General features: G+C 35.1%; 10 protein-coding genes across 10 annotated transcripts; 3 read left to right on the top strand and 7 right to left on the bottom strand.

Annotated features, from left to right (window-relative positions):
* Positions 1-244: 244 nt before the first annotated feature.
* EIN_026220 (hypothetical protein) lies at positions 245-1,612 on the top strand (the record flags this gene model as incomplete). The annotated part of the gene is made up of 1 exon (XM_004257496.1): positions 245-1,612. The coding sequence occupies one exon, from the start codon at positions 245-247 to the stop codon at positions 1,610-1,612; it is 1,368 nt and encodes a 455-aa protein (XP_004257544.1).
* Positions 1,613-1,812: 200 nt separating this feature from the next.
* EIN_026210 (hypothetical protein) lies at positions 1,813-2,393 on the bottom strand (the record flags this gene model as incomplete). Its single annotated transcript, XM_004257495.1, has 2 exons — positions 1,813-2,102; positions 2,162-2,393. 2 exons carry the CDS (start codon positions 2,391-2,393, stop codon positions 1,813-1,815), a joined length of 522 nt encoding a protein of 173 aa, XP_004257543.1.
* Positions 2,394-4,232: 1,839 nt separating this feature from the next.
* EIN_026200 (protein phosphatase 1L, putative) lies at positions 4,233-6,032 on the top strand (the record flags this gene model as incomplete). Its single annotated transcript, XM_004257494.1, has 1 exon — positions 4,233-6,032. The coding sequence occupies one exon, from the start codon at positions 4,233-4,235 to the stop codon at positions 6,030-6,032; it is 1,800 nt and encodes a 599-aa protein (XP_004257542.1).
* A 1,224-nt stretch (positions 6,033-7,256) lies between these two features.
* On the top strand, positions 7,257-8,624 carry EIN_026190 (hypothetical protein; the record flags this gene model as incomplete). The annotated part of the gene is made up of 2 exons (XM_004257493.1): positions 7,257-7,301; positions 7,347-8,624. 2 exons carry the CDS (start codon positions 7,257-7,259, stop codon positions 8,622-8,624), a joined length of 1,323 nt encoding a protein of 440 aa, XP_004257541.1.
* A 2,238-nt stretch (positions 8,625-10,862) lies between these two features.
* Positions 10,863-12,527, bottom strand: EIN_026180 (T-complex protein 1 subunit gamma, putative; the record flags this gene model as incomplete). Its single annotated transcript, XM_004257492.1, has 1 exon — positions 10,863-12,527. One exon carries the CDS (start codon positions 12,525-12,527, stop codon positions 10,863-10,865), a length of 1,665 nt encoding a protein of 554 aa, XP_004257540.1.
* A 233-nt stretch (positions 12,528-12,760) lies between these two features.
* On the bottom strand, positions 12,761-14,512 carry EIN_026170 (phospholipase D, putative; the record flags this gene model as incomplete). The annotated part of the gene is made up of 1 exon (XM_004257491.1): positions 12,761-14,512. The coding sequence occupies one exon, from the start codon at positions 14,510-14,512 to the stop codon at positions 12,761-12,763; it is 1,752 nt and encodes a 583-aa protein (XP_004257539.1).
* Positions 14,513-14,881: 369 nt separating this feature from the next.
* EIN_026160 (Rho/RAC guanine nucleotide exchange factor, putative) lies at positions 14,882-16,243 on the bottom strand (the record flags this gene model as incomplete). Its single annotated transcript, XM_004257490.1, has 1 exon — positions 14,882-16,243. One exon carries the CDS (start codon positions 16,241-16,243, stop codon positions 14,882-14,884), a length of 1,362 nt encoding a protein of 453 aa, XP_004257538.1.
* A 1,032-nt stretch (positions 16,244-17,275) lies between these two features.
* On the bottom strand, positions 17,276-18,943 carry EIN_026150 (hypothetical protein; the record flags this gene model as incomplete). The annotated part of the gene is made up of 1 exon (XM_004257489.1): positions 17,276-18,943. The coding sequence occupies one exon, from the start codon at positions 18,941-18,943 to the stop codon at positions 17,276-17,278; it is 1,668 nt and encodes a 555-aa protein (XP_004257537.1).
* A 280-nt stretch (positions 18,944-19,223) lies between these two features.
* On the bottom strand, positions 19,224-19,811 carry EIN_026140 (hypothetical protein; the record flags this gene model as incomplete). The annotated part of the gene is made up of 1 exon (XM_004257488.1): positions 19,224-19,811. The coding sequence occupies one exon, from the start codon at positions 19,809-19,811 to the stop codon at positions 19,224-19,226; it is 588 nt and encodes a 195-aa protein (XP_004257536.1).
* A 215-nt stretch (positions 19,812-20,026) lies between these two features.
* EIN_026130 (serine/threonine protein phosphatase 2B catalytic subunit gamma isoform, putative) lies at positions 20,027-21,759 on the bottom strand (the record flags this gene model as incomplete). Its single annotated transcript, XM_004257487.1, has 4 exons — positions 20,027-20,109; positions 20,184-21,219; positions 21,262-21,446; positions 21,576-21,759. The coding sequence occupies 4 exons, from the start codon at positions 21,757-21,759 to the stop codon at positions 20,027-20,029; spliced, it is 1,488 nt and encodes a 495-aa protein (XP_004257535.1).
* Positions 21,760-22,150: the final 391 nt, after the last annotated feature.

The following is a 22,150-nucleotide window of genomic DNA, read 5'->3' as shown; positions in this document are numbered from 1 at the left end:
ATTTATCAAGATTTTATAGTTAATTTATTAATAATATATAGTACATTGATTCGTTGGTCAAAATTATTGATGCATTGATACCGACAAGCTTTTTCCATTGAGTATTTAACGAAAAAATCGATGAAAATATTATGTTCTATTGATCCAAAATAGCGGGAATACGTTCACATGAAGATAGCTGCATTTCTTTGCCTCTATGAATAGAATGGAGTTTAAAAGAAAATTCGAACTTGAATGCCATACGATGAAGTTGCTACAAGTCTTTAAACAATCTTCTGAAGAGAAGTTGGTGAACAGTATATTGTCCTTTAAATCTCGGTATCAGCCTGAAGAGACTTTTAAAGACCTTTTTCTTCTGTCCCATATCTCTGAACAAAAGTCCGACCAAATTATTTCAGTTATCGTCAAAAAGTTGAATGAAAAAGACGAAAAGAAGTTTTCAAATTTGATGGTTCTCATATACAGATATTCTGATCAAGATGCTACGTGCCAATTGTTACGTACTTTAATTTCGTTGAATATCAAGGACGTATTCCTCTCTAAAATTCCACTCTCCAAAAATTTGAAGACCCAAAAAATCATGACGACGTTTGCTCGGCATTTAGATAACAAATTATATTTACTTTCACAACACAACAGAATTATACACGCAAACGTCGTTGTTACAGACTTAATCAATGAAGACGAAATTTCGACCGCATTAGAGCTCGTCGAGTTCTTACTCAAAACACAGAAGAATATCACACAACTCGATTTCAACAACGAAGAGTACTACAAAAACAACTTCCCTTTGGTGGACATCTTATTACTTGAGCTCACGATATTGTATGTGCAGACTAATATGTGGTTCGTCATGTTGGTTAACGCAATAGACCGAATGACTGAGACTCAAATCAGAAGATTTACCACGGAGTTACACGATTTAGATGTTCAAAAGCACAGTTATATCACTGTGATTAACTTAAAGAACGTCCGTGAATATTTTGAAGTTGGGTGTGTAGTGATACCATCCCTCTCGTATTTGCCTTCGGGCCCTCTTCAAAAGTTTTTGCAGAAGTATGCAGACAATCTAAAAAATGGGAAGAATAGCGACAAGGTGATGGAGCAAATCATCTCTTTCAATACCACCTTCAAGGCTGACATCGAACAAAATGTTGCAACACTTCACCCTTTTGTTATTAGAAATTGGGTCTCTGTCAATTTGGCCGACTCGACAGATACAAGTAACTCCATCAGTCGAAGTGCTTCGACTCAAATTATTGGGCCTTTCGATAAAACAGTGATGTTCGCACTTCCAAGGTCATCACAAGCAAGTCCACGAGATAAGGAACTTATTGATAGAATGAAACCAACAATGTCTTTCGACACTTCTTCTCTTTGTATGCCAACTTCTACTGATCATTCGTCTCCTTTGAAAAGTCCAACCACACACAAGTTATCTTCTTCTTATGTCCACTCTCCTGAAATCGAAGGACAAAATCCTCAAAAGGTTGTCTTAGAACGCCCAGTACCACGCGCACACCCAATCGAGTTTAAAAGAGACGACACACAGACAGATATTACAAAAAGAAATAACGAATTTGACGACGACAAGAATGTCTTTTTGATTTGATGTTTTTATTTCTATTTATATTTTTTGAAATTTGTTTCTTTATAGTTAAATTATAGTTTACTTGGTAAACTATATACCTATTATAACAAAACTATAATTTTAATACCTTTATACTTATAGTAAATCTGTATTATAACTCTAACACAATAATAATTAGTTTCAGAATAATTAAAATTAAATAAAAGAAACTATTAAATATATTACATAAAGACAGTGAGGTGCGACTGCATCAGTGCAATATGTTGAAATGCAACTTCGTCATCACCAAACTTTTGGAGAACGCTGATGTTATTATTGAGCTGATCTCTGAGATGTTTAATGGACATCGAAACAACAACTTTCATGTTTTCCATATCTTCATCTTCAGAGACAACTTTTTCCGTCTTAAGTCTGTAATACCCTCTGTTTCTGAAGAGGTCCTTACCTGATTCTATATAAGTGCAATGATTGAAAGCATCAAGCAGTGCCTTCTTCCAGTTCTGTTTCTGTACTGCATGTCATTCGATGCTGGGGAACACTCTGGTGAATTATAACAAAAAATAGACAAACAAATTGGCAATCGATAAAGGATGTCCCAATGATCTTCCACAAAGACGTAGATATCATTCTTTAAATTGAAGTAGTCAGGAATTGGACTAATTTCCTTGAGTGCTTGAAGGATCAGGACGCATAGGCGTGTGTTCTTGATCTTTGGCGATGGAACATTGAAATAGCCCGATTTCCTGCAGATGCAACATCCACAAAGGCTCTTTCTTGAGACGGGGTGTTGACTTGTTTGCATTATGTGTTGTATGTTTTTCCCAGTCTGCCTTTTATATATAGGGCACATTTATTATTCGTGAAAATCGTATTAATAGAGCAATTCTGTTGTAATTTTATTATGCGGTGAAATATAGCTAATATTCGGGATTATTTACAGATCAAATATTATAATATATTATACTTTTATTATATTAATTTTTAAAGAATTTTTGGAGAAAGGTCGAATGTTCTCTAAAAATTGGCCAATAAAAAAGAATTTATTATTTAGTGTTGAGTAGTCAAAAAATGGCTAAATAATTGGGTAATATTTTTTTATTCGAGTAAATTGTAATTTTAGAACACAATAAAACTTAAAAAAATTTGGTATTGAATGGGGACCTACATTGACCACCACCACCTTTACCAAAAAAAAATATTTGCCGCGAGTGTTTTTTGAAAAAAGTCCATTTTTCAGCCACTGTTTGTGCGTCCCCATGTCACCCACTTTCCTTGTCCGTACTGTGTGGACGCGGATGTGGTTCCCCGCAAGCGGGGGGGTCAGGGGGGATCCGCGCCAAGGGAGGACTTGGAAAGTGGGTGAAACGGTGCACAAACAGACTGTTTGAGTGCGTCTTCAGAACCTTCTTTTCAATGCTCCGTCTTTCTCGGTTTCCACTAACTCGAGGTGAATTTTCGGCATTTCTTGAATTCGGGAACCAGACCTAATATCTTCCCATTTTCCTATTTACTATAATTTTAATTTGAATATGATTCGAAATAGAAAAAATAAATCTATTTTAAGAGGTGGTGGTGGTGGTCATTAGGTCCCGTATTGAATGAGATAATAAATATAACTAAAATATTATAATAAACAATCATAAAATTTATAATTTATTATTTTAATTGGTATTTTGTTTTTAATTATTATAAATTATAATTTAATATTTCATATTTATATATTTTAATTAATTTATAATTTAGTAAAAATAATTGATTTTAAGATTTTTTATAGTTCGTTGTTAAAAAATGTTTTTGATAATAATTAAAAAATAACTGTCTCAAAAATTAAGAATAAAAAATAGAACTTTTTATAGTTATAATATTAATATACAATAAGGACTTAAAAAAAATTAAAAACCATATTTAAATTTGAAACTATACTTTTTATTGTTTTTATTTGACTTTTTAATAAAATAATGTTTGAAAAAATAGTAAAAGTTTTATTATTTTTATTATACTATTATAATTTGTATTTTAAAGCATTTCAAAAACAATTGTTCCTTGTGTTAATTATTTGAATCTTTTTTGTTGCTTAATTTAACGATTTGTAATGATTACTTTTTCTTTAAATAATACTTGAAACATTTTTTAGTTCAATAAGTTTGTTATTATAATAAAAACCATTTATCTTTGTTAAGAAAATAATACGTGCAACTAAAAATATAATTCGACGCATATTATTTGGTTTTTCGTTTATTATAATCAATATTTAAACTATACTTATAGTATTTATTTATTTTTACATTTTTTTTATTTTTTAAATCATTTTTTTGGACATTGGATTATTCCTTTAACAATTAAAATTAAACCAATAATAAAATATATAATAATAATTAACATTTGTTTTTGCATTCCCACAACTATTTTAAAAATACAATAGCTAATCAGATACATCATCACTCCCGTTTCATAAGTCACTTTTTCCCAGATATAATCAACACTAACAAAACCCCAAAAATAGTAAAATGAACAAAGAGAAAGAACCCATTACTGTATAGTTCTTTATTATTACAAATAACCATATCTTATAATTCATTATTAAATCAACATACTGGCTCAAATTTTGTGACTATAAAACAGGGAACAAATAAATCACTTCATGTCGATTCAGAAGAAACAAGTGACTCTATACATTACAAGTCAATCACCAACTTCCGTCTCGCAGTTCTATGATTCGTTTGAATTTGTTGGCACTGGCGAATCAAAGACATCCATCAACCCCATTGAGTTTAGGGCCCAGGTAGTTCTCCATTGTGTCGAGGGTATCTCCCGGTTCTATAAAATAGTATCGAAGTATACAACCATCCAATATGACATGTCTCCACTCCTCAAAATCCTGAACGACCAATTTGCTTTGGAAACACTATATACGTCATCTGAGCTGAAGACAGACCCGCTGTGGTCGAACATATTAAAGTTAATGAAAAACTTCTGGTATGACCAAAGAGTTCAACGGTACAACACGCCACCTTATCACTTCGATTTACACCAACTGACTATTTTAATGCCACAACTCTCGAAATATCTCTCCATAGAATATGCACCAACACAAAAAGACGTATTTAACGCCCCACTCTTATCTATCACAAGAACAACTCAATTCGAAATGGAAAACACGGAAATCTACCTCTCGACTTGGAACCCTGTACTCTCTAACCAGCCGGAATTGACAATCACGCAGCCGTCGATTATCATAGTGCCAGTATGCTTGGATTGGTACTGCTTTGTGGATGAGGACAACGAAAACTATTTGAGGAAGATGGTGACTTACTTCGACGGATTTACAACACATCCCCTTCCATGTGAAGGGGTATACTTTGTCCTCTACAAAACTAATTTCGACACTCTCCTGAAAACCCACCCACTTGCACAGTACTTCCCAGAGTTCGACGCGACCCAAATCAGTGAAGTTGACTTCATCAAAGACCTATTCAAAGAAAGCAAACCATTCACTACAGGTGAAATCTGTGTGATTGTTCTTTCTGTATTTGACGAAGTACAAATACTCAAAGTGCCACGATCGCTCTTTCCTGTTGCGTTGAGTAAGAGTGGAATTAATGAGAACATTACGAAGGGCGGAAATTATGAAGTCTTTTCTTACCATTTTAAAGAGAGTCAAAAGGTGAAGTGGGTAGGTGGTGTCGCGTCGTTCCAAGGGAAGCGTCCGTCCAACGAAGATGCCGAGTTGATGACTGAAAAGGTGAAATTGGAGAACATCAAAAAAGCGTTTGGGATTTATTTAATATGTGATGGTCATGGTGGTGATTTATGTTCCAAAGCCGCTGTGAAGGTCATCTCGAAGAACATATCATCATCGATATATATGGAGAAACGCATGTTTGCGGGGATGATGAAAGAAGTGTTTGAAGAGAGTGATAGAGAGTTGTGTGGGTTAGATATCATGGGCAGTGGATGTACTGCGGGTGTTGTTGTGATCTTTGGGAGGTTTTTAATATGTGGGAATGTTGGGGATACTGAAATACTTGTTATATCAGAAGGTAAAGAATACGAAGTACTTTCTAAGAATCATAAAGCGAAAGACCCCGATGAAAGAAAAAGAATAACGGAATTGGGAGTGCCAGTGTTTGGTGGGAGAGTCTATGGATCGTTGGCCGTGTCAAGGTCACTGGGAGATAAACAATATAAAGGAAAGGGTGCAGTGATTTCAACACCGTTTGTCACTGTGTATGAACTCACGAAGAAAAATAAGGCGTTTGTCATCTGCTGCGATGGAGTCTTTGAAACACTCAAGTACGAAGATGTAACACAACATGTGTTTGAAGGGATGGGCGGAAATAAAACACCACAAAATATTGCAGAAGATATTGGAACGGACGCGCTCGCAAAGGGATCAAATGATAATGTAAGTGTTGTCGTTACACTCCTTAAATGGAAATAAGATTGTACAACTATTTTTAATCATGTTTATTATATTATTGGATGTTTACTTTTTGTCGGTTTTAGTCAACGTCTTTTCTATAATGTTCCTTTTTCTATTGTACTATCAAATTTAGTTTACAATATAATAAAAAATTAATTATAATATTCTTTATTTTTGGATAATAAAAATAATTTTTTTATCAATTTCAACTATAATAATATAATAAAATGTCACTAGTTACTTATACTAAAAACATAGATTATAAAAAATACGCTTTTAATCGTCGGAAGGAGGAAATGGAAGAATAAAAAAAATTATAGGGTTTGAATTTACATCCACTTTTTTAATTATGAAAAAAAATGTTTGATTAGTTTAATCAAACATTGAGACTTCAATAAAGAACACGTCTTTGGACACTCAGAAGGGAAATTTAAAAATGATATGTCCAAACAATGAAGCTGATTGTTTGGACATGTTTGGTAATGAAACGAATACCAAATTCAAACACATTGTTTGCTCTCATAAAGCATTTGATGTTTGTGCTGTTATGACCATTTCCACGCAATATGTACGAAATGAAAAAAAAAAATAAGTATGGTTTTGATTATTTTGTTTTTTTAGTTTAAAAAGAAATAATAAATTGTATTTCCCAGTTGGTCCCAACTGGAGGCGTGGTTAGGATTTTTTATTTTAAAACCGATTTGTGGCCATTTGTCTCTTTGATTTCTTTTAAACATTTAAATTAAATTGAAAAACAAAATTAATGTCTAGAACAAAATAATTTGACTGGAATCAGAGTGTCTAAAAAAATTAATTTTCCCAAATTATCGTTTTGTTTTTTATATTACAATTTAAAATATCTATAAAAACGGGAGTATTAGTTTAAACACTTAACTTGGGACTTATCTTAATTTTTTTGGACATTCCAGTGGAATATAATTTTTTCAATTACAAACTTTGTAGTTGAAAAAAAAACAATTAAAAATAGAATTTGTTTTGCTTTAGAAAAAGGAAGAATTGAAAATAGATAAAGAAAAGGCATTTTGTATATTATATCACCATAATACGAATCAATCAAATTTTATTTTTGATATTAATTGTTGTTTATTAATACTTTTTATTATTTACCAAAACAATGAAAACGCCGACAACCCTTCAAACAAAGAATCTTTCAACATTTTAAATTGGTAAATAAGTATTCAATAAAAAAAATCAAAACATATCAGAGAAACACAAATAACAATGTCCAACTCCACTTGGGTCATTGTACGGGCTTCTGTCGAGACTGTTTGTTTTTCTCAATATGTTAAGTTGCATTTTTCTCAGTAAAAGGTTGGTAAATTGGTGTTGGTTGGGTTTTGTGGGTATATCAGTGCTAAAAGAGGGTTTCTCAACAAACAATCCCTTGCCGCGTTGTCGCGCGTCACTTTCACGTTTCCGATGTTTTGCACCATAGTGACCCGTCTCTCATCATCCATTGACAATCCCAAAGACATTTTGAACTGGTGGCCTATGTTAGTCTCATGTTTTTCTCTTATTGCCGTAGCCGCATTTTTCATGCGAAGTATTGCTTATGCTTCGAAGTTGTGTACCAAAGATGCTCGTGTCTTTGTCCACGCCTTTTCATTTGGAAATCCGACTGTCATAGCGTTGGCAATATTAGACAGTTTGTGCGCCGACACAACCCTTTTTGGCACTGGCAATGAAGCTCAACAAGCTAAGAAACGAGGTTCTGCATACATCTCCACTCACCTCTTTATGTTCTCCTTACTCTTTTGGATCCTGGGATACATCTACATCAATTTGAATAAAGAAAAAGAAGAAGTCTTGCCTCTCGTAACAGAACAACAATTAACACCACAACCAACTCCAAATCCTCCACAAGAATCGGATAAACCATCTGAAATTATCACAGACAATCACAAGTCAGACGACGAAGTTTTGGACGAAGATCAGAATAACACGGGCAAGAAATGGTATACCCCAGTTCTCAACTTCTTTGTGATGATTTGGAACTGGATTGTGAAGGTATATACCCTAGTGACTGGTTTCATATTGAAGATGTGGTACAAACTCCCCCCAATGGCACGAGATATCATCGACAAGTTATTCAATCCCGCATTTCTTGCCGTCTTTTTTGGTATGTTCTTCTTGTTTGTGAAGCCATTGTATAACTTTTTCTTCACCGGACCTTTGCGGATTGTTGGTAATACAATGAAACTGTTGGACAACGCAACAGTTCCACTTTGCTTAATAATAGTCGGAGCTAATATGGCGCGGGGGCCTGTCAAAAACGCTGTGTCGCCGCTCACGGTTATCGCGGGTCTCTCTATTAAGTACGCACTATTGCCAGCGGCGTTTATTAGCGTCATTTACTTGATGTACTTGTACAATGTCTTTATCGACGACCCCGTGTTCATCTTAATTCTGTGCATCGAGACGGCAACACCGCCCGTCTTCAATACAATTGTGTTGTGCACACTGGCGTACCCAAAGGGAAATTCTTTTGTCGCCAATTTGATTTTCTGGGGAAACTTGGTTGATATAGTGACACTGACTGTTGTTGTAACAGTGTCTCTTCTATTGATACAAGATGATTTAAATATCTGATAATTAACATTTAATCTAATAGTATAATAATTCGGTTAATATCATTTAAATGAATTTGTTATAACTAAAATACTATTGATGTATAGTTAATAAATCTTATCATGTAATTTGCTTGTGATAGGATTAGAATTATAGATAATTGTTATTATAATGTATAATTAAAAACTAATTTGTCAAAGAATGAATAAAGAGGCAGAACGAGAAAATGTTTAAGAGAACAAAGTTGAGAAAAATGTGATGAAATTTTGGTTGACTATGATGGTGTGTTGGTACGCACTCGGCGCAGGGGAGTGCAAAAACCACCAAGATGGGTTTTATTGCGCAGACAGAGCGAAATATTATTGGTGTTATGGGGACGTCGACGGGTTTGAAATGATCTGTTCGTCTGGGACAATGTGCAAATGTGGGTTCACTTCGTATAACCCGTGCCTTATGTCATTTCAAGAATCTCCAGACTGTGATGGTATTCCCGGTGATATATTAAACCCACTGTTCCACCCCAAAAATAACCAAACAGCAGACAAATAATGGTCAATGACAATTAAAGTTGTCTTTGTTTTACTTTTTTTCCCGAAGAAAATTGTTTTTTTTGTAACAACAAATAAACTTTTTGCACTTAATAATTGTAGTGATTACAAAGATCTTTTAGAAAACATTTTATATTTGTTCACACTGAACTTTTTCAAATTCAATTATAATTCAATTTTATCAAAATGTATCTAAATATAAAACTATAACATTATTATAACAATTTTCATTTGGAGAATTGTAATTATTCTAATAATAAAACTAGAGTCAATTTTTTTTGCTTATCATATTTATTGTAAAATTTCCCCGCTTTTTAGAATAAAACCTCTTTAATGTTATTTTAATTTTTCTAATAAAAACCATAAGAAAAAGTCGCCTTTGTTGAAGAACGAAAAAAAGAAGGTGATCTTCCAAATAACCTTAAAACTTAGACGAGATTATTTTAAAGAATTAATTCACTTTCACTGAAAAAGAGGTGCCCAAAATACATTAAACTAAGTATAAAAAAAAGAGACCTTTAACAAACTTAATCTCTATAATGCTCAACTCTATTATTATCATTATGGTATTACATTTTTTTAATTTTTATATTATATTATATGATACATTTTTTATTTGAGTAAGAATAATAACGAACAAACGGCAAGTATTTCCGTTTATTACCAAAATAAACTAATTCTATAACTTCCAAATTAAGTTCGAAAAGTTTTGCGAATTATAGAAAAAATAATAATTATTTTTACATTTAATGTATAGTAAAATACAAGACACATTAATAGGACATATCCCCGAATTTGCACATTTAAAACACTTTATATTATTATTTTAATTGGAAATCTCTCTAAAAAATGATCTTTTCGAAGCAAAGATAAAAGGGGTGCTTGAAACGGAAAGCAACAGATATAAAAAGATTAAAAGGACTGTAAATTTCATAGATGAGCTGCTCAGAATGCGAGGTGGTTGAGGGGTCGTGCTGCGAATTGACTGCACAAGAGTACTGTTCAGAGGCGTTAGATTCCTTGAAGCAAGCATACACTCAAAGTGTGTTCCAGTACAGACAAACACCATCCTTAGAGCTCTACAAAACTATTCTGGCAATCAGAGGACTCATTTTATCTGCCTCAAATCTTTATAATCAGATGTGTTAAAGTTATAAAGACTTTGATACATTTCCACATTAAATAGTATTGTATTTTCTTTATGTTTGAAACTGTTCCGGCCTCATTTTATTAAGAGACATTTTTTTGAGTGTTGAAATGATAGTAATAATTAATTAAATTTATAACACATCCACACTTTCAATTTAATTATTCTATCCTATTTAATCGCTAAAACTTCATTACATTATAATTTCCCAAAGTTCCACAATAATCTCATTAAATTATTGTATTTAATTATTTAAATAATTAAATACATTATTAAAATTATGTATTTAAAAGATATCCATCCATTTATTATAAACAATAATTAATTTATGGTAAATTAATTAATCGTTTTGGGTAATTCATAATAGTATATTGTTCTTATTATTTATTAAATAAATAAATTTATATCATTATTGTTTTTTTTATTATAAAATAAAGTATATTAATTCTTTGGAATTTATTTTTATTTTTTTCATAGAATAAATAATATTATTAAAATATTTATAATAATACTAATAATATACAAACTAATGAACAGAAATAAATACCCCAATTCGAAACTCAGTTACTCCATGGCTGGCATCATAGCTTGCTGCTGGGCCATCTGGTTTTGTTGTTGTTGTTGTGCGCCCTGTGGGTTTTTGATTCCAGAAACGACGTCGTCCACTCTGAGTAATGTGCACGCGGCTTCAATAGCAGTTTTGATGCACTGCGCTTTGACTTCATAAGGTTCCCACACTCCAAGGTCTTTCATATCAACGATACTCCCAGTCATCCCATCAATACCAAATGTCGAACATCCTTTCTCGTCTGACAAATGTTTCGCTCTCAACTCAGTAACCACTTTGACAACATCAACACCACAGTTAGCAGCCAAAGTACGTGGGATAACTTCCATAGCAATAGCAATTGACGAATATGGCCATTGTTTCTTTCCCTCAACGTTCTTTGCCTTTTTCGTTAATTTTGTCGCCACATGCATTTCAGATGCTCCTCCGCCTGGTACAAGCTTTGGCTTCTCAACCAAATTTCTGCACGCGGCCATTGCGTCTTGTAAGTTCCTCTCAACTTCGTTCAAAACGTCTTTGCTTCCTCCTCTCAAGACAATAGTGCATGCAGTCGAGTTCTCGCATTGGTGGATGTAACTGTAATACTCATCTCCAATCTTTTTCACCTCAAACATCCCAGCAACACCAACATGCGATTCGTTCAGTTCCTCTGTTCTTGAAACAACGGTAGCTCCAGTCGCTCTTGCAAGTCTCAAGTTATCGTTCTTACGTGCCCTTCTCAACGCGGTGATACCCGCCTTTTGTAAGTAGTGTTGCGCAATATCGCTGATCCCCTTTTCAGTGATCACCAAGTCGGGCTTGACTCTGATGATTTCATCGCATTGCTTCTTGACAAATTGCTCCTCCAACTCTAACAACTTTCCAAAGTCAGTCGCGTTGGTAACTTCAACGTCGGTCTGACTCTCACCCTTAGTGTATTCCAAGTTGCAGTCCAACAAGACAACACGAGGGTGCTCGATTCTTCTGCTCATCTTTGAGTGGACAACATCTTTATTCAGCACAACTCCCTTGACAACTTCGGACTCAGAAAAGTCTCCACCTGGGATCTTTTCGACTCTTGCGTATCTCTTAGTATCAATGTTGTCTTGACCCTCCGCTTTTTTAAGGTCACCACCAGCACACACCGTCACCGCGTCGATGGCCAATGAACAAAGGATGTCATTCCACGTGTTCATGAAGGTGGTTCCAATTGAGCTCTTGACGACACGTCGTACAGCCTCTTTATCGGCCAAATCAATGGTGATGGAAATCTCTTGAAGACTCTTGAGGGCATCTTCTAGGGCATCCAAAAATCCGGAGATGATGATGGTTGGGTGGATTCCTTTTTGGATCCATGGCTCGGCAACTTGTAAGACCTCGCCACACAAAATAACAACCGAGGTGGTTCCGTCACCGACAGTCTCGTCCTGTGAACGCGAAAGCTCGATCATGTATTTGGCTGCGGGGTGTTCAACAACCAAATCACGAAGAACGGAGTTGCCGTCCGAGGTGATGGTGACACCGGCGGTCGGGTCAATCAACATCTTCAACATCGATTTCGGACCAAGGCATGTTCGAATAATGTCTGCCACGGTCTTTCCCGCCATGATGTTTGCAAGCTGTGCTTTGCGGCCGTTTTCTCGCTTTGTGTTGGTGTTCAGAACAAGAACGGGCGCGTTCATTATGGTTTTCGAGTTCACAACCTCCAATACTACAACTTTACTAGAACTAAACAATAAATTATAGTTTGTAGGCTTTAACTTTTTCTAGAAGTTTTTGATCTTTTTGTTTTTTTATAACAATTTGTACACAACCATGTTTTCAAAATGTTATTGCCGCTTGCAAAACAGACTCACTGCACACTGTACAATAACCAGGAAACGGCACAGACGCGACAGACGTCTTTTTGTGTGGCCTACTCAACCATAATGTTTCCGAGTGACATCGAGGAGCCCTCTTCTAATCCAAAATCGAGCGGCATTTCCACTATATGTCCACGGAACTTGACGAGCTCCTTTTCGTTGCCAATGAACTTGGGGTAGAGGTGTGTTTTCCAGTCCTTGAATTTTGTAAACGCGTTAGACGGATAGTTCTCGAAATTTTCCTCAAGTATTTTTGTGTTCTGTCGTGCCGTTGGTATGATCAGTGAATCAATTGTCTCCACTGGGTCTTCTATCATCCCGAACGAATACTCCAAAAGCCCGAGGTGTTCGCCCCACAAGCGTGTTCGCAAGTCAAACGCAAATTTATTTACTTTGGTGAATTTTCCATTCATCTTTGTTGTGATCTTGTTCGAGTCAACAACAATAGCCCCTATCTCCGTGTCTCTTTCACCAATTAGAGACCTGTCGTTGATGTTTGCCGAAGATATGAACACGTATCTGTCGTCCACAATCAAACACTTTGAATGTACGTATATCTGGGAAACAGTGAGTCCTGTTGTTTTGGTTCTTCCCATGCTGTAAAGGTTGAAAATTCCGACGTACTTTGAGGGTTGTTTAATTCCTGTGCTGGTGAGTCTTGCAAAGAGACTGAGTTTACCTTTGAAGATTGTCTTTTTTATGAGTTGCATTATGGACCTAACAACGATTGACTGCAGTTCCCCTTCACTCCACGCAGGGAGCACAATCATCACTCGAAACTTTTTCTGTAGTTTGAACGCATCAATCACCTTGTCTGCCAATGCTGAAACAACAAGATTCCAAATTGCGTCGTTACCATAATTTGAAATGAAGAACTGTTGCTCGATGTAAACGTAGTCCTCGGCTCTGTTAATCAATCGAATCACTGCTTCGTAGCACCCACGTTCCACATGATAGTTTCCTCCAGCATCTTTGCAGATCGATCTCACAATTTGTATTGACATTCCTCCAACTCCCCTTGGCACGTGTCCCAGCCTCAGGTGTTCTGGTATGGGTGTGATTCTGTTCCACCTCTCGACAAAGTTCCTATCCACATCGAAAACGGCTGGTCCCTCAATCATGCAATGCAAATCATGCCAAGGCAACCTTGGGTAATTTGCCTCTTCTCCTTCGGGTACTTTGACCATTGTGTTATAAAAGTCTGACGGCATGAACAAAGGGATTCCTTCGCTTTTCGCGTTTGGTGAGAGGGAATGGTCGTTGGTGTCCCATCGTCCGTGTGCAAGATCGAGACCTCCCAAAAACGCTATTTGATGATCAACAACAACAGTCTTTTGGTGGTGAGTGTATGCCACCATCCACCTGTGCTCTTTGCACTCAATGTTGGGGTGCGCTTGTTCCAAAAGGTAATGTTTTTTTCCACTTTCTGCAACGTCGTGGAAAAATGGTGAATTGTAAAGGAGCACTTTAATTGTTACACCATTGGAAGCTGCGTATTTCAACAAGTCGACAAGTGTTCTCCCGTTAAGTGGGTGATTTTTGTTTCTCACAAGCACAACATCCGGGTCGATTTGCCAGTCGGTAATGTATATTATCTCCTTAGCCTGCACAATCTTCTCTGCGATCGCACACATCGCCTCTTCGCCATCGACGAGTGCGGTCACTTTGTTTCCATTAGAAGGTACTGCAAAGACTGGTGCTTGCCGCACATAAATACCCTTCACATCCCTCTCTGTTTCCACAATTTGCTTTACAACTCGGTGGTCATGTTTCTTATGAAACACTCTCCACAAAATCTTCTTCATTCACTCCTTCTCTCATTTTTCAGACTCTTTGGTCCACTCTTTCCACTTCTTATCTCTTTCTGCAATCTTCGTATTTTTAGTTTAATATATTATTGTTTTATAATAGTTATTTACCATCATGTGAAATATGAGATAATAATTAATAAATAAACTAGTATATTAAATATGTTTAGTTGATGTTTCCAAATCTTTAATTGTCTAACAATTCGATTAATTAATTTAATTTATTTATTAATGAATAAAATATTAATAAAATAAATAATTTCACTTATAAATAAAACAATATTCATTAGTAAAAATAATTATATATATAGAAAATGTCTAAACAACAGATACACAGAAAAGAGCAATCAAGTAGAGAGACAAAGTCTACAAAGCAAGAGAAAGTCTCATTTTAGTGTTATTCGAGATTGTTCCGTTTCTTCCCGCAATAACAATTGAAGTCTCTACTTTTGGTGTTGAGTTTTGGTTTTCTCCGTTTTGCCACAACATGAAAATACGATTTTTTGGCTTTTGATTTTTGTTACTCTTCCCGATTAGCTCGAGGCAGAGGACTTCTTTTAATACCATCTTAGCACGGTCATGACTTTTATTGATGGCCTCTTGGTAAATCTCCTTGACTCTTGTGTTTTGGTTAAAATTTGTGTGGACGTGACAGAACTCTGCCTTAGCTCCAAACAACACAATGAGTCGACGTTTTTTCCTTTTGCATATCAAAACTGTGTCAGAGAATAAGAGGAGGACGCACTCAAATATCTTTTTGTTGAAGTAACACATCATTTCAAATTCAGACGAAAAGAGTCTTCCAGCCATCACCAATTCTTCTCCAATCACTTCAGCGAAATTTGTTAACGTTTCCGCATATTCCATCATGACGTCTTGTCTCACTTTGATTCGTTTCGATTGATTAATTAATTCGGCAAGGCCCTCCACTTTCGTTTTCAACTCCCTCAAGTTTTTGCTTCTATCCGCTGGCAACGTGTTTTTATACAATTCGTTAATGAGAAGTGAATACCTTGGAACTCGTTGGACGGGGTTAATTAACAGCCCAAAAATGCCTGTCGGTCCGTTGAGTTTTGGATCGACTTTGTTACAAATATTTTTGAATATTAAATTGTCTCTGTAATAATCGGAAATCATTTTATGTGACTTCTGGTGGTTGTTAATGAAGAAAGCGTATATCTTGAACACCTCCACAAATCGCAAGAAACAGAGAATCAATGCCTCAAAGCGTTGGTCATCTTCAGGATCACCAAGAGTAAAAACACCACTATATATGTTGTGGAGTTTGTTCAGGAATAAAGTGTTCAGTTTGTGTATTGATATCACATCGCCAAAGACCGTCTTGTAAAATGACCCCGAGAGGGATTCTACGTGTGAACATGGAGTGGCATATCTCTCTATTAAGATATCGAGCAGAGAGACGTACCGTTCTTCTGTCGTGATCAATTCGTCGATAATACAAAAACGATTCCTTTTCATCGACAACTCAAGTTTTAAAGACGGTTTCCGACTTGCCAAGCGGACAAGACGTGGGTTAGCTGACGACTTTTTGACATTCAGAGCTGTACCTGATCCAGTGTTTGAATGCATCCGAACAAGTAAACCACTCGATTTTCTGGAAGGAAGACGTTGTGTTAATCGACTTGTTCGCCGAGTCAATAATTCGTTGATAGGTGGGGTGGTTGCTTTTTCGAGGGGTGGTGTTTCTGCGTGTGGGGAGTCTTCCATGTTTTGGAGTTGTGAATCGAAAAATGTTCAATTGTGAGATACCCAATAGCTATTTTAGTCATATCACAATATAAAGAATATCTTCCTTCTCAACAAAGAGATTCTTTCTCAAAATTGATTAACTAAATTTTATTAAACTTTCTATCACAAAGAATTTATTTGACAACTCAAACTAAAATCTTTTTTAATTTCATTCATATTAATAACATTTTCAAAAATGTTATTTAATGGTTTGTTTAACACTTCAAATAAACTGTTACAAAATGTGACTAATGAATTAAATGTATTAAATATTATTTAAAGTATTGAATACAATTAATAATTTATATTAATAATTTATTATTTTAATAAGAGACAATCACTTGTTTTATATAATATAATATAATATATTATATTATATTATAAATTAAGATATATAATAAATAATAATATTATTTGTTAAAAAAGTAATTACAAATTAAACATAAGAGAAAAGAAATGTAATAAAATGTTGAAGTGTTGTGAAGTGATACATGTGAAACGAAGAACAAATAATAGTCAAATTAATTCCCCGTGAGTGGTGAGTATTCCCCAACCCCACGCTTCTTTTGGAAAAACACGATTGCAAAACAAATTCCCGTTGCCAACAATAAATACGCGCCAATCGATACAAAAGTTGCAATCGTGATTGTGCTGTCTTGTTCAATTGCAAAAACACTGTCCACAAGTGCAAGGAGAACTATCAACAGACTCATTTGCACTTTTTAGTTTCGTTCATTCTATTTTCCTTTCCTTTTGAATTTTCTATTTATTATCGCACTCAACAAACCTAATACTTTTATTAAATATATCGGTAATTAAAATTATTTGATTTGAGTTTTCTTCTTTATTTGCCAGCATGGATTCTCACGCAATCCACCGCTATCCTTTTTTTGTGAAACCATTGTACAGTCCTATAAACTATTATCAACTAATTAAAATATTAATACCAATAATATAAACCCATTTAAAGTAAAAATAAGAGCAAAAAGATACTTAAAAACAGAGTTGTATCTACCAGTATGTTGGCTGTTCTTTTGGGGGGATAAATTGGCAATTCGCAAAAGCGGTAGGTGACACCTTTGTGTATTTTGGAAGCACAACACGGCATAAATGGAAACAATTACAAAACGCATTATGAGCAAGATACTCACATGCCTCGGGTATCTCAATCGCTGTGAGAAAATCACAATTCCAGAAGGAACCATATCCTATTGAAGTGATTGTAGTCGGCAATGTCACTGATGTTAATGACCGGTTTCCTTCAAAAGCAAATGCACCAATTTCGTTACATATCTCAGGAACGGCGATCCGACACAACGCATTTGCACTTCCGTGAACGACGTCTTCCGCGTGGTCCATTTTCCATTTTTTGTCGTCGCAAAAGGCAAACACGACGTTCGTACATTTGACGTTGTGTATTAACTTTGCAACAAAGTAAGGGACTCGCACATCAAACGTCTCACAATTCTTCACTTCAATTGTTTCCAATTCTTTACATCCAGAGAAACAATCAAATTCAATCGATTCAATTTTGGAATCTAACACAACCTTCGTGAGATGGGGGTTTCCTTCAAAAGCTAAAGTCCCAATGGATGACACATTCGCTGGGATTTCAATCGAATGCAAATCACAACATGAGAACGCGTACTCACAAATCTCAACACATTTCGAAGGAAGTTCTATTCGAGTGATGTTCTCTCCTTCCAAGTCTCCGGGGTGTTCAATTTTCCACACGTCGACATCGTTCAATGTAAACGCCACTTTCGAGCACTTAACACCGTCCTTCTCAAGTAGTCTCGACACCCAAAATGGAACTTTACATTCACATGTATTCTGGAAAAACGCAATTTTCTTAATAGAACACATTCGTCCAAACGCGTCAGGTTCGATGGACGAGAGTTTAGTTGGAAGAGTAACAGCAGTTAATTGTTTACACTGTAAAAAGCATTTCTGTCCAATTGCATTACACACGTCGGGGATATTCAGTCGTCTGAGTGCATCGTTTTCAACGTCTTCTGGGTGACTTTGTTTGTAATACGTGACGTCGTTCTTTGAGAAGTAGATGTTTGAACAAAAGCACCCACTTTTGTTGATCAAGTTGGCCATCCAGAATGGAACGGCGATATCGCAAGAGGCACACCTCTCGATAAATATTCTTTCTAATTTGGTGCAGCAATCCAACCCACTGTCAAAAATCGATTTCACGATTGAAGGCAAAGTGATTGCAGTCAACTCATAACACTTCGCAAAACAATTGGTGTCCAACACATTACAACACTTTGGAACGTCAATAGAAACTAATACACTATAATCGTTTCTATTCGAGACAACACACTCCGGGTGGTCTTTTTTCCACTTTAAAATATTGTTATTAGTGAGTACTGTTTCTCTGAATGTGGTGTTTGGGTGCGCTTTCAAAATCGCATTCGCCATTTTGTACGTCACGCGATAACACACTTTGTATTGGAACATTCCATCGACGGGTTGGTCGTTGTATTTATATAAATATTGCGTTTCAACGTTTTTGAATAAGCGAAGTGAAGAGATTGGGTTGTAGTGATATCTATCGAGCACGTCTTTGAATTTTGAATTTGTCGAAATCAGGTTGAGGTAGTCCTCTTCAAAATTGAAGTACTTTCCAACGATCATTACAACGTGGACATCAAGTTTTGATGGCATTTTTGCAGCTGGAGTTCAGAATTCTTTTTATACATATTTCAACTTTTTTGATTGAGGTTTTATTGGCGTTATGTTCTTAGTTCTTCATTGTCTTCATTCCTTTGAATTGTTATTTATGGTTTGAATATTAATTAAAATATAGTTTTAATAAATGTAATAATATTTTAATATTTATAAAAATTAATATTTATAATTATATTTATTATTATATTTATAATAATATAATATTATTCATAATAGAAACTATGAAGTATTAAAACGGGAAAACAACGGATATAGATTACAGCAATACATTCTGAATGTCATTAAGTGTGATGATTGTACTTTCACACCCTTTACCAGTGACTTTAACTGTGATTTTGTCTGTAACTTCTAATTTGGTTTTCAGGTTGTAATAGTGAGCAACTTGACAACACAAAAGAGTTTCAAAATAGCTTTCAAAAACCAACTCAACTGTCCCAATTTCTTTGTGGATTGATTGAACAACTTTCTCCATACTTCTAACAAGAGGAATGTTATCAATAAGTAAAGTAAGTTGGTCGTTTGTTTTAATTGTTTGTATAGCTCTGATATACTTCTTATTGAGATATTTGCATTGTCCCAATAGCTGTTTGTTGATGGAGTATATTTTCATGTGTTGTTTGTGATCTTTTGGTTTTTCCAAGTGTTCCTCAAGTCTGATCATCTCAAGAGCTGGGTCAATATCGTTTTGAATACAATATCTAACAAATTCCCCAAGAGGATATTGCCAATGATATTCGTTTGCTAAAGCTATTCTTGCAATCTCTTTTGCGTTGACATAAGGGTCAATGTACCCTTTCTCGTCCATAAGTGATCCAAAGAGTTCTCTCTTTATTGTTGAAGACATTTGACTGTTTTTTGTTTTCGTTAAACTCCTTATATTGATGTTGTTTGAGGCTTGACCCATAAGTCAAGATTCAATCTTACCAAATAGAATAGTTTTATATAAAAATAGTATTTATTTATAGATCAAAAAAAACTATTTTCAAATTATACAACATGGTTTATATTATAGTACAAATAGTAAACGGGAAGAACCAATATGATATTCATTTTTTTACTTCAAATAACACCCCACAGTTTTCTAAGGGATTCAAGCGTTGATGGAAGTGCTTCTCCCCTCATCAGTGACTTTTTCATTTCGTCTGTGAATGAGTCTTTCATGCAATTAGATCACAAATTCACGTCAAAGACAAAAAAGAAATAAATAGATGCAAACGTTGAGTAGGTTCTGTAGTAGCCACTGAACGGGCCAGATTATTTGCTTTACTTTGGATTCCTCTTGGAGAATTCGAAGTTTTTGAGAATGTGAATGGTTGTCTTCCTTTGTCGAAGTTGTCGAGTGATTTATTCAAATTACTCTTTTTAGGAGAAAACATTGGTTCAATGTTTTTACTAAACTTGGGGACTGGTTTTCCTCCAAATTTGGGGACAATTTTGTCGGTCTTATCTTTCTCGAATTTTGCAGGCAACATCGCGTTTTCTTTTTGAATAGGAAGTGTGAGTTTGCACTTCGCCTTTTTAGCCTCTTCAGCTTCTCGTAGTCTTCTCTCCTTTTCTTCGTCTTCATCACGTTTAAGTAACTCGATAAGAAGATCAGCAAACTCTTGTAATGCTCCCCCAAGCCACCCAATACTTTCACAAAACGCGCCATCTAAGTTTTTATGGAACTCATCTTCCAAGTCTGGTGCGTCATACTTCCTTATTTTAACATCAGAGTTTGTCAACATGATACACCCGGCCTGATTGAAGTTGTCGTAATTCGTCGCACCAAACACAGTGAATGCCATTGGCGCATTCTCAACTCCAAATGTGTGGATTTTGATACCTTCCGGGAAACATTGATGCCCTCGAATCATCGCAACTAAGTCGTTCGTCTCCAAAAATTCTTTCACCCCCGCATACCCATACATGTAAGAACATCCACGCGAGGAGTTAAATAGAAACATGACGTCCTCGGGATCAAAATTGTCCAACTCGTCTTCGTCAGCCGGGTCACTCCACATCAAATCACACAAAATGCCTTCGTCGGGAATTTCAGTGAATCTGTCGAGTTCATCAAGTTGAGAAACGTCTGAGATGGACGGAGAAATACCTCCATGTGAACAAAAAAAGTCACCTGTTGTGCGAGAGACTATAGCGGCTATGGGTAGACAGTCAAACACATTCATAAACATGTTGTACACCTCCAAATCATATTTCCTTATACACTCCTCTTTGAACCCAAATTTACTCGTCATTCGTCGACTTTCATGCTACGCGTCACTATTCCATCGTTTTGCAGTTGTGAAACAAACATTCCCACGCAACAAAAAAACACGAGTAGGGTTAAACAGTTTCATGAAAAATAAGGTGGTTATGACTTCGCACGACATAAGTCCTCTGTCGACGTAATCTCCCAAAAATAATGTTGAGTAGTCATATTCTTTCCAAAACACATCGCCATACTCGTTATACAAATCAAAAAAGTTGCCATGAAAATCTCTGTTGTGAGTCCTTTGTAGAGTGGTTGAAAACTATATAATGCCCAAAACAATTAATAAGGGTTTCTTTTTTCATCATTCGGTTTGAATTGAAGAGAAAACAATTGTTAAATGTATAAAAAACAAACCACCAAATATTAAACAGTTGTCTTCAATATGGACAACATTGGGTTCTTTTTGTAATATAAAAGTCACCTTTGCACACAGTGTTTTAATGCAATCAAAACTAAGTCGCCCATCGTTCATGTAATGGTTATGTAACTTTTCAAGAAAAGTGTCTGTAACTTCAGAAGGAAATTGAACAGGGAGCATGAACTCTAATTTTTTGAGTTGTACCTTGATCGAAAGATCTTTTTTTCAAAAGCGATTTAGGTCTTTTTTAACTTAAAAAAATTTGTTTTTTTTCCAAAAATATATTTTAATATTTATTAATATCTTAATAATAAGTATATAATACAAAGACAACATAAATATTTTATAATTCATTGTTTTATTTATGTGTTGCAAATTCGTTCATTGAATAGAAGATATTTTTTTACCATTTCTTATTTTATTCACATTTGGTTATCAAACTTTTGATGTGATTTTTCAATTGAAAAATTAATTTCCTTTTTTAATTTTAAGTTAACATAACTTTGTTTTTTCAAGAATTTAAACACTAAACTTCACCCGAGAATTTTATTATCAAAAAATAGTATAGAAA

Source organism: Entamoeba invadens, assembly GCF_000330505.1.
Source record: "Entamoeba invadens IP1 unplaced genomic scaffold scaff_1105074724629, whole genome shotgun sequence".
NCBI lineage: Eukaryota > Evosea > Mastigamoebida > Endamoebidae > Entamoeba > Entamoeba invadens.
This window is presented reverse-complemented; position numbering and strand designations above follow the sequence as displayed.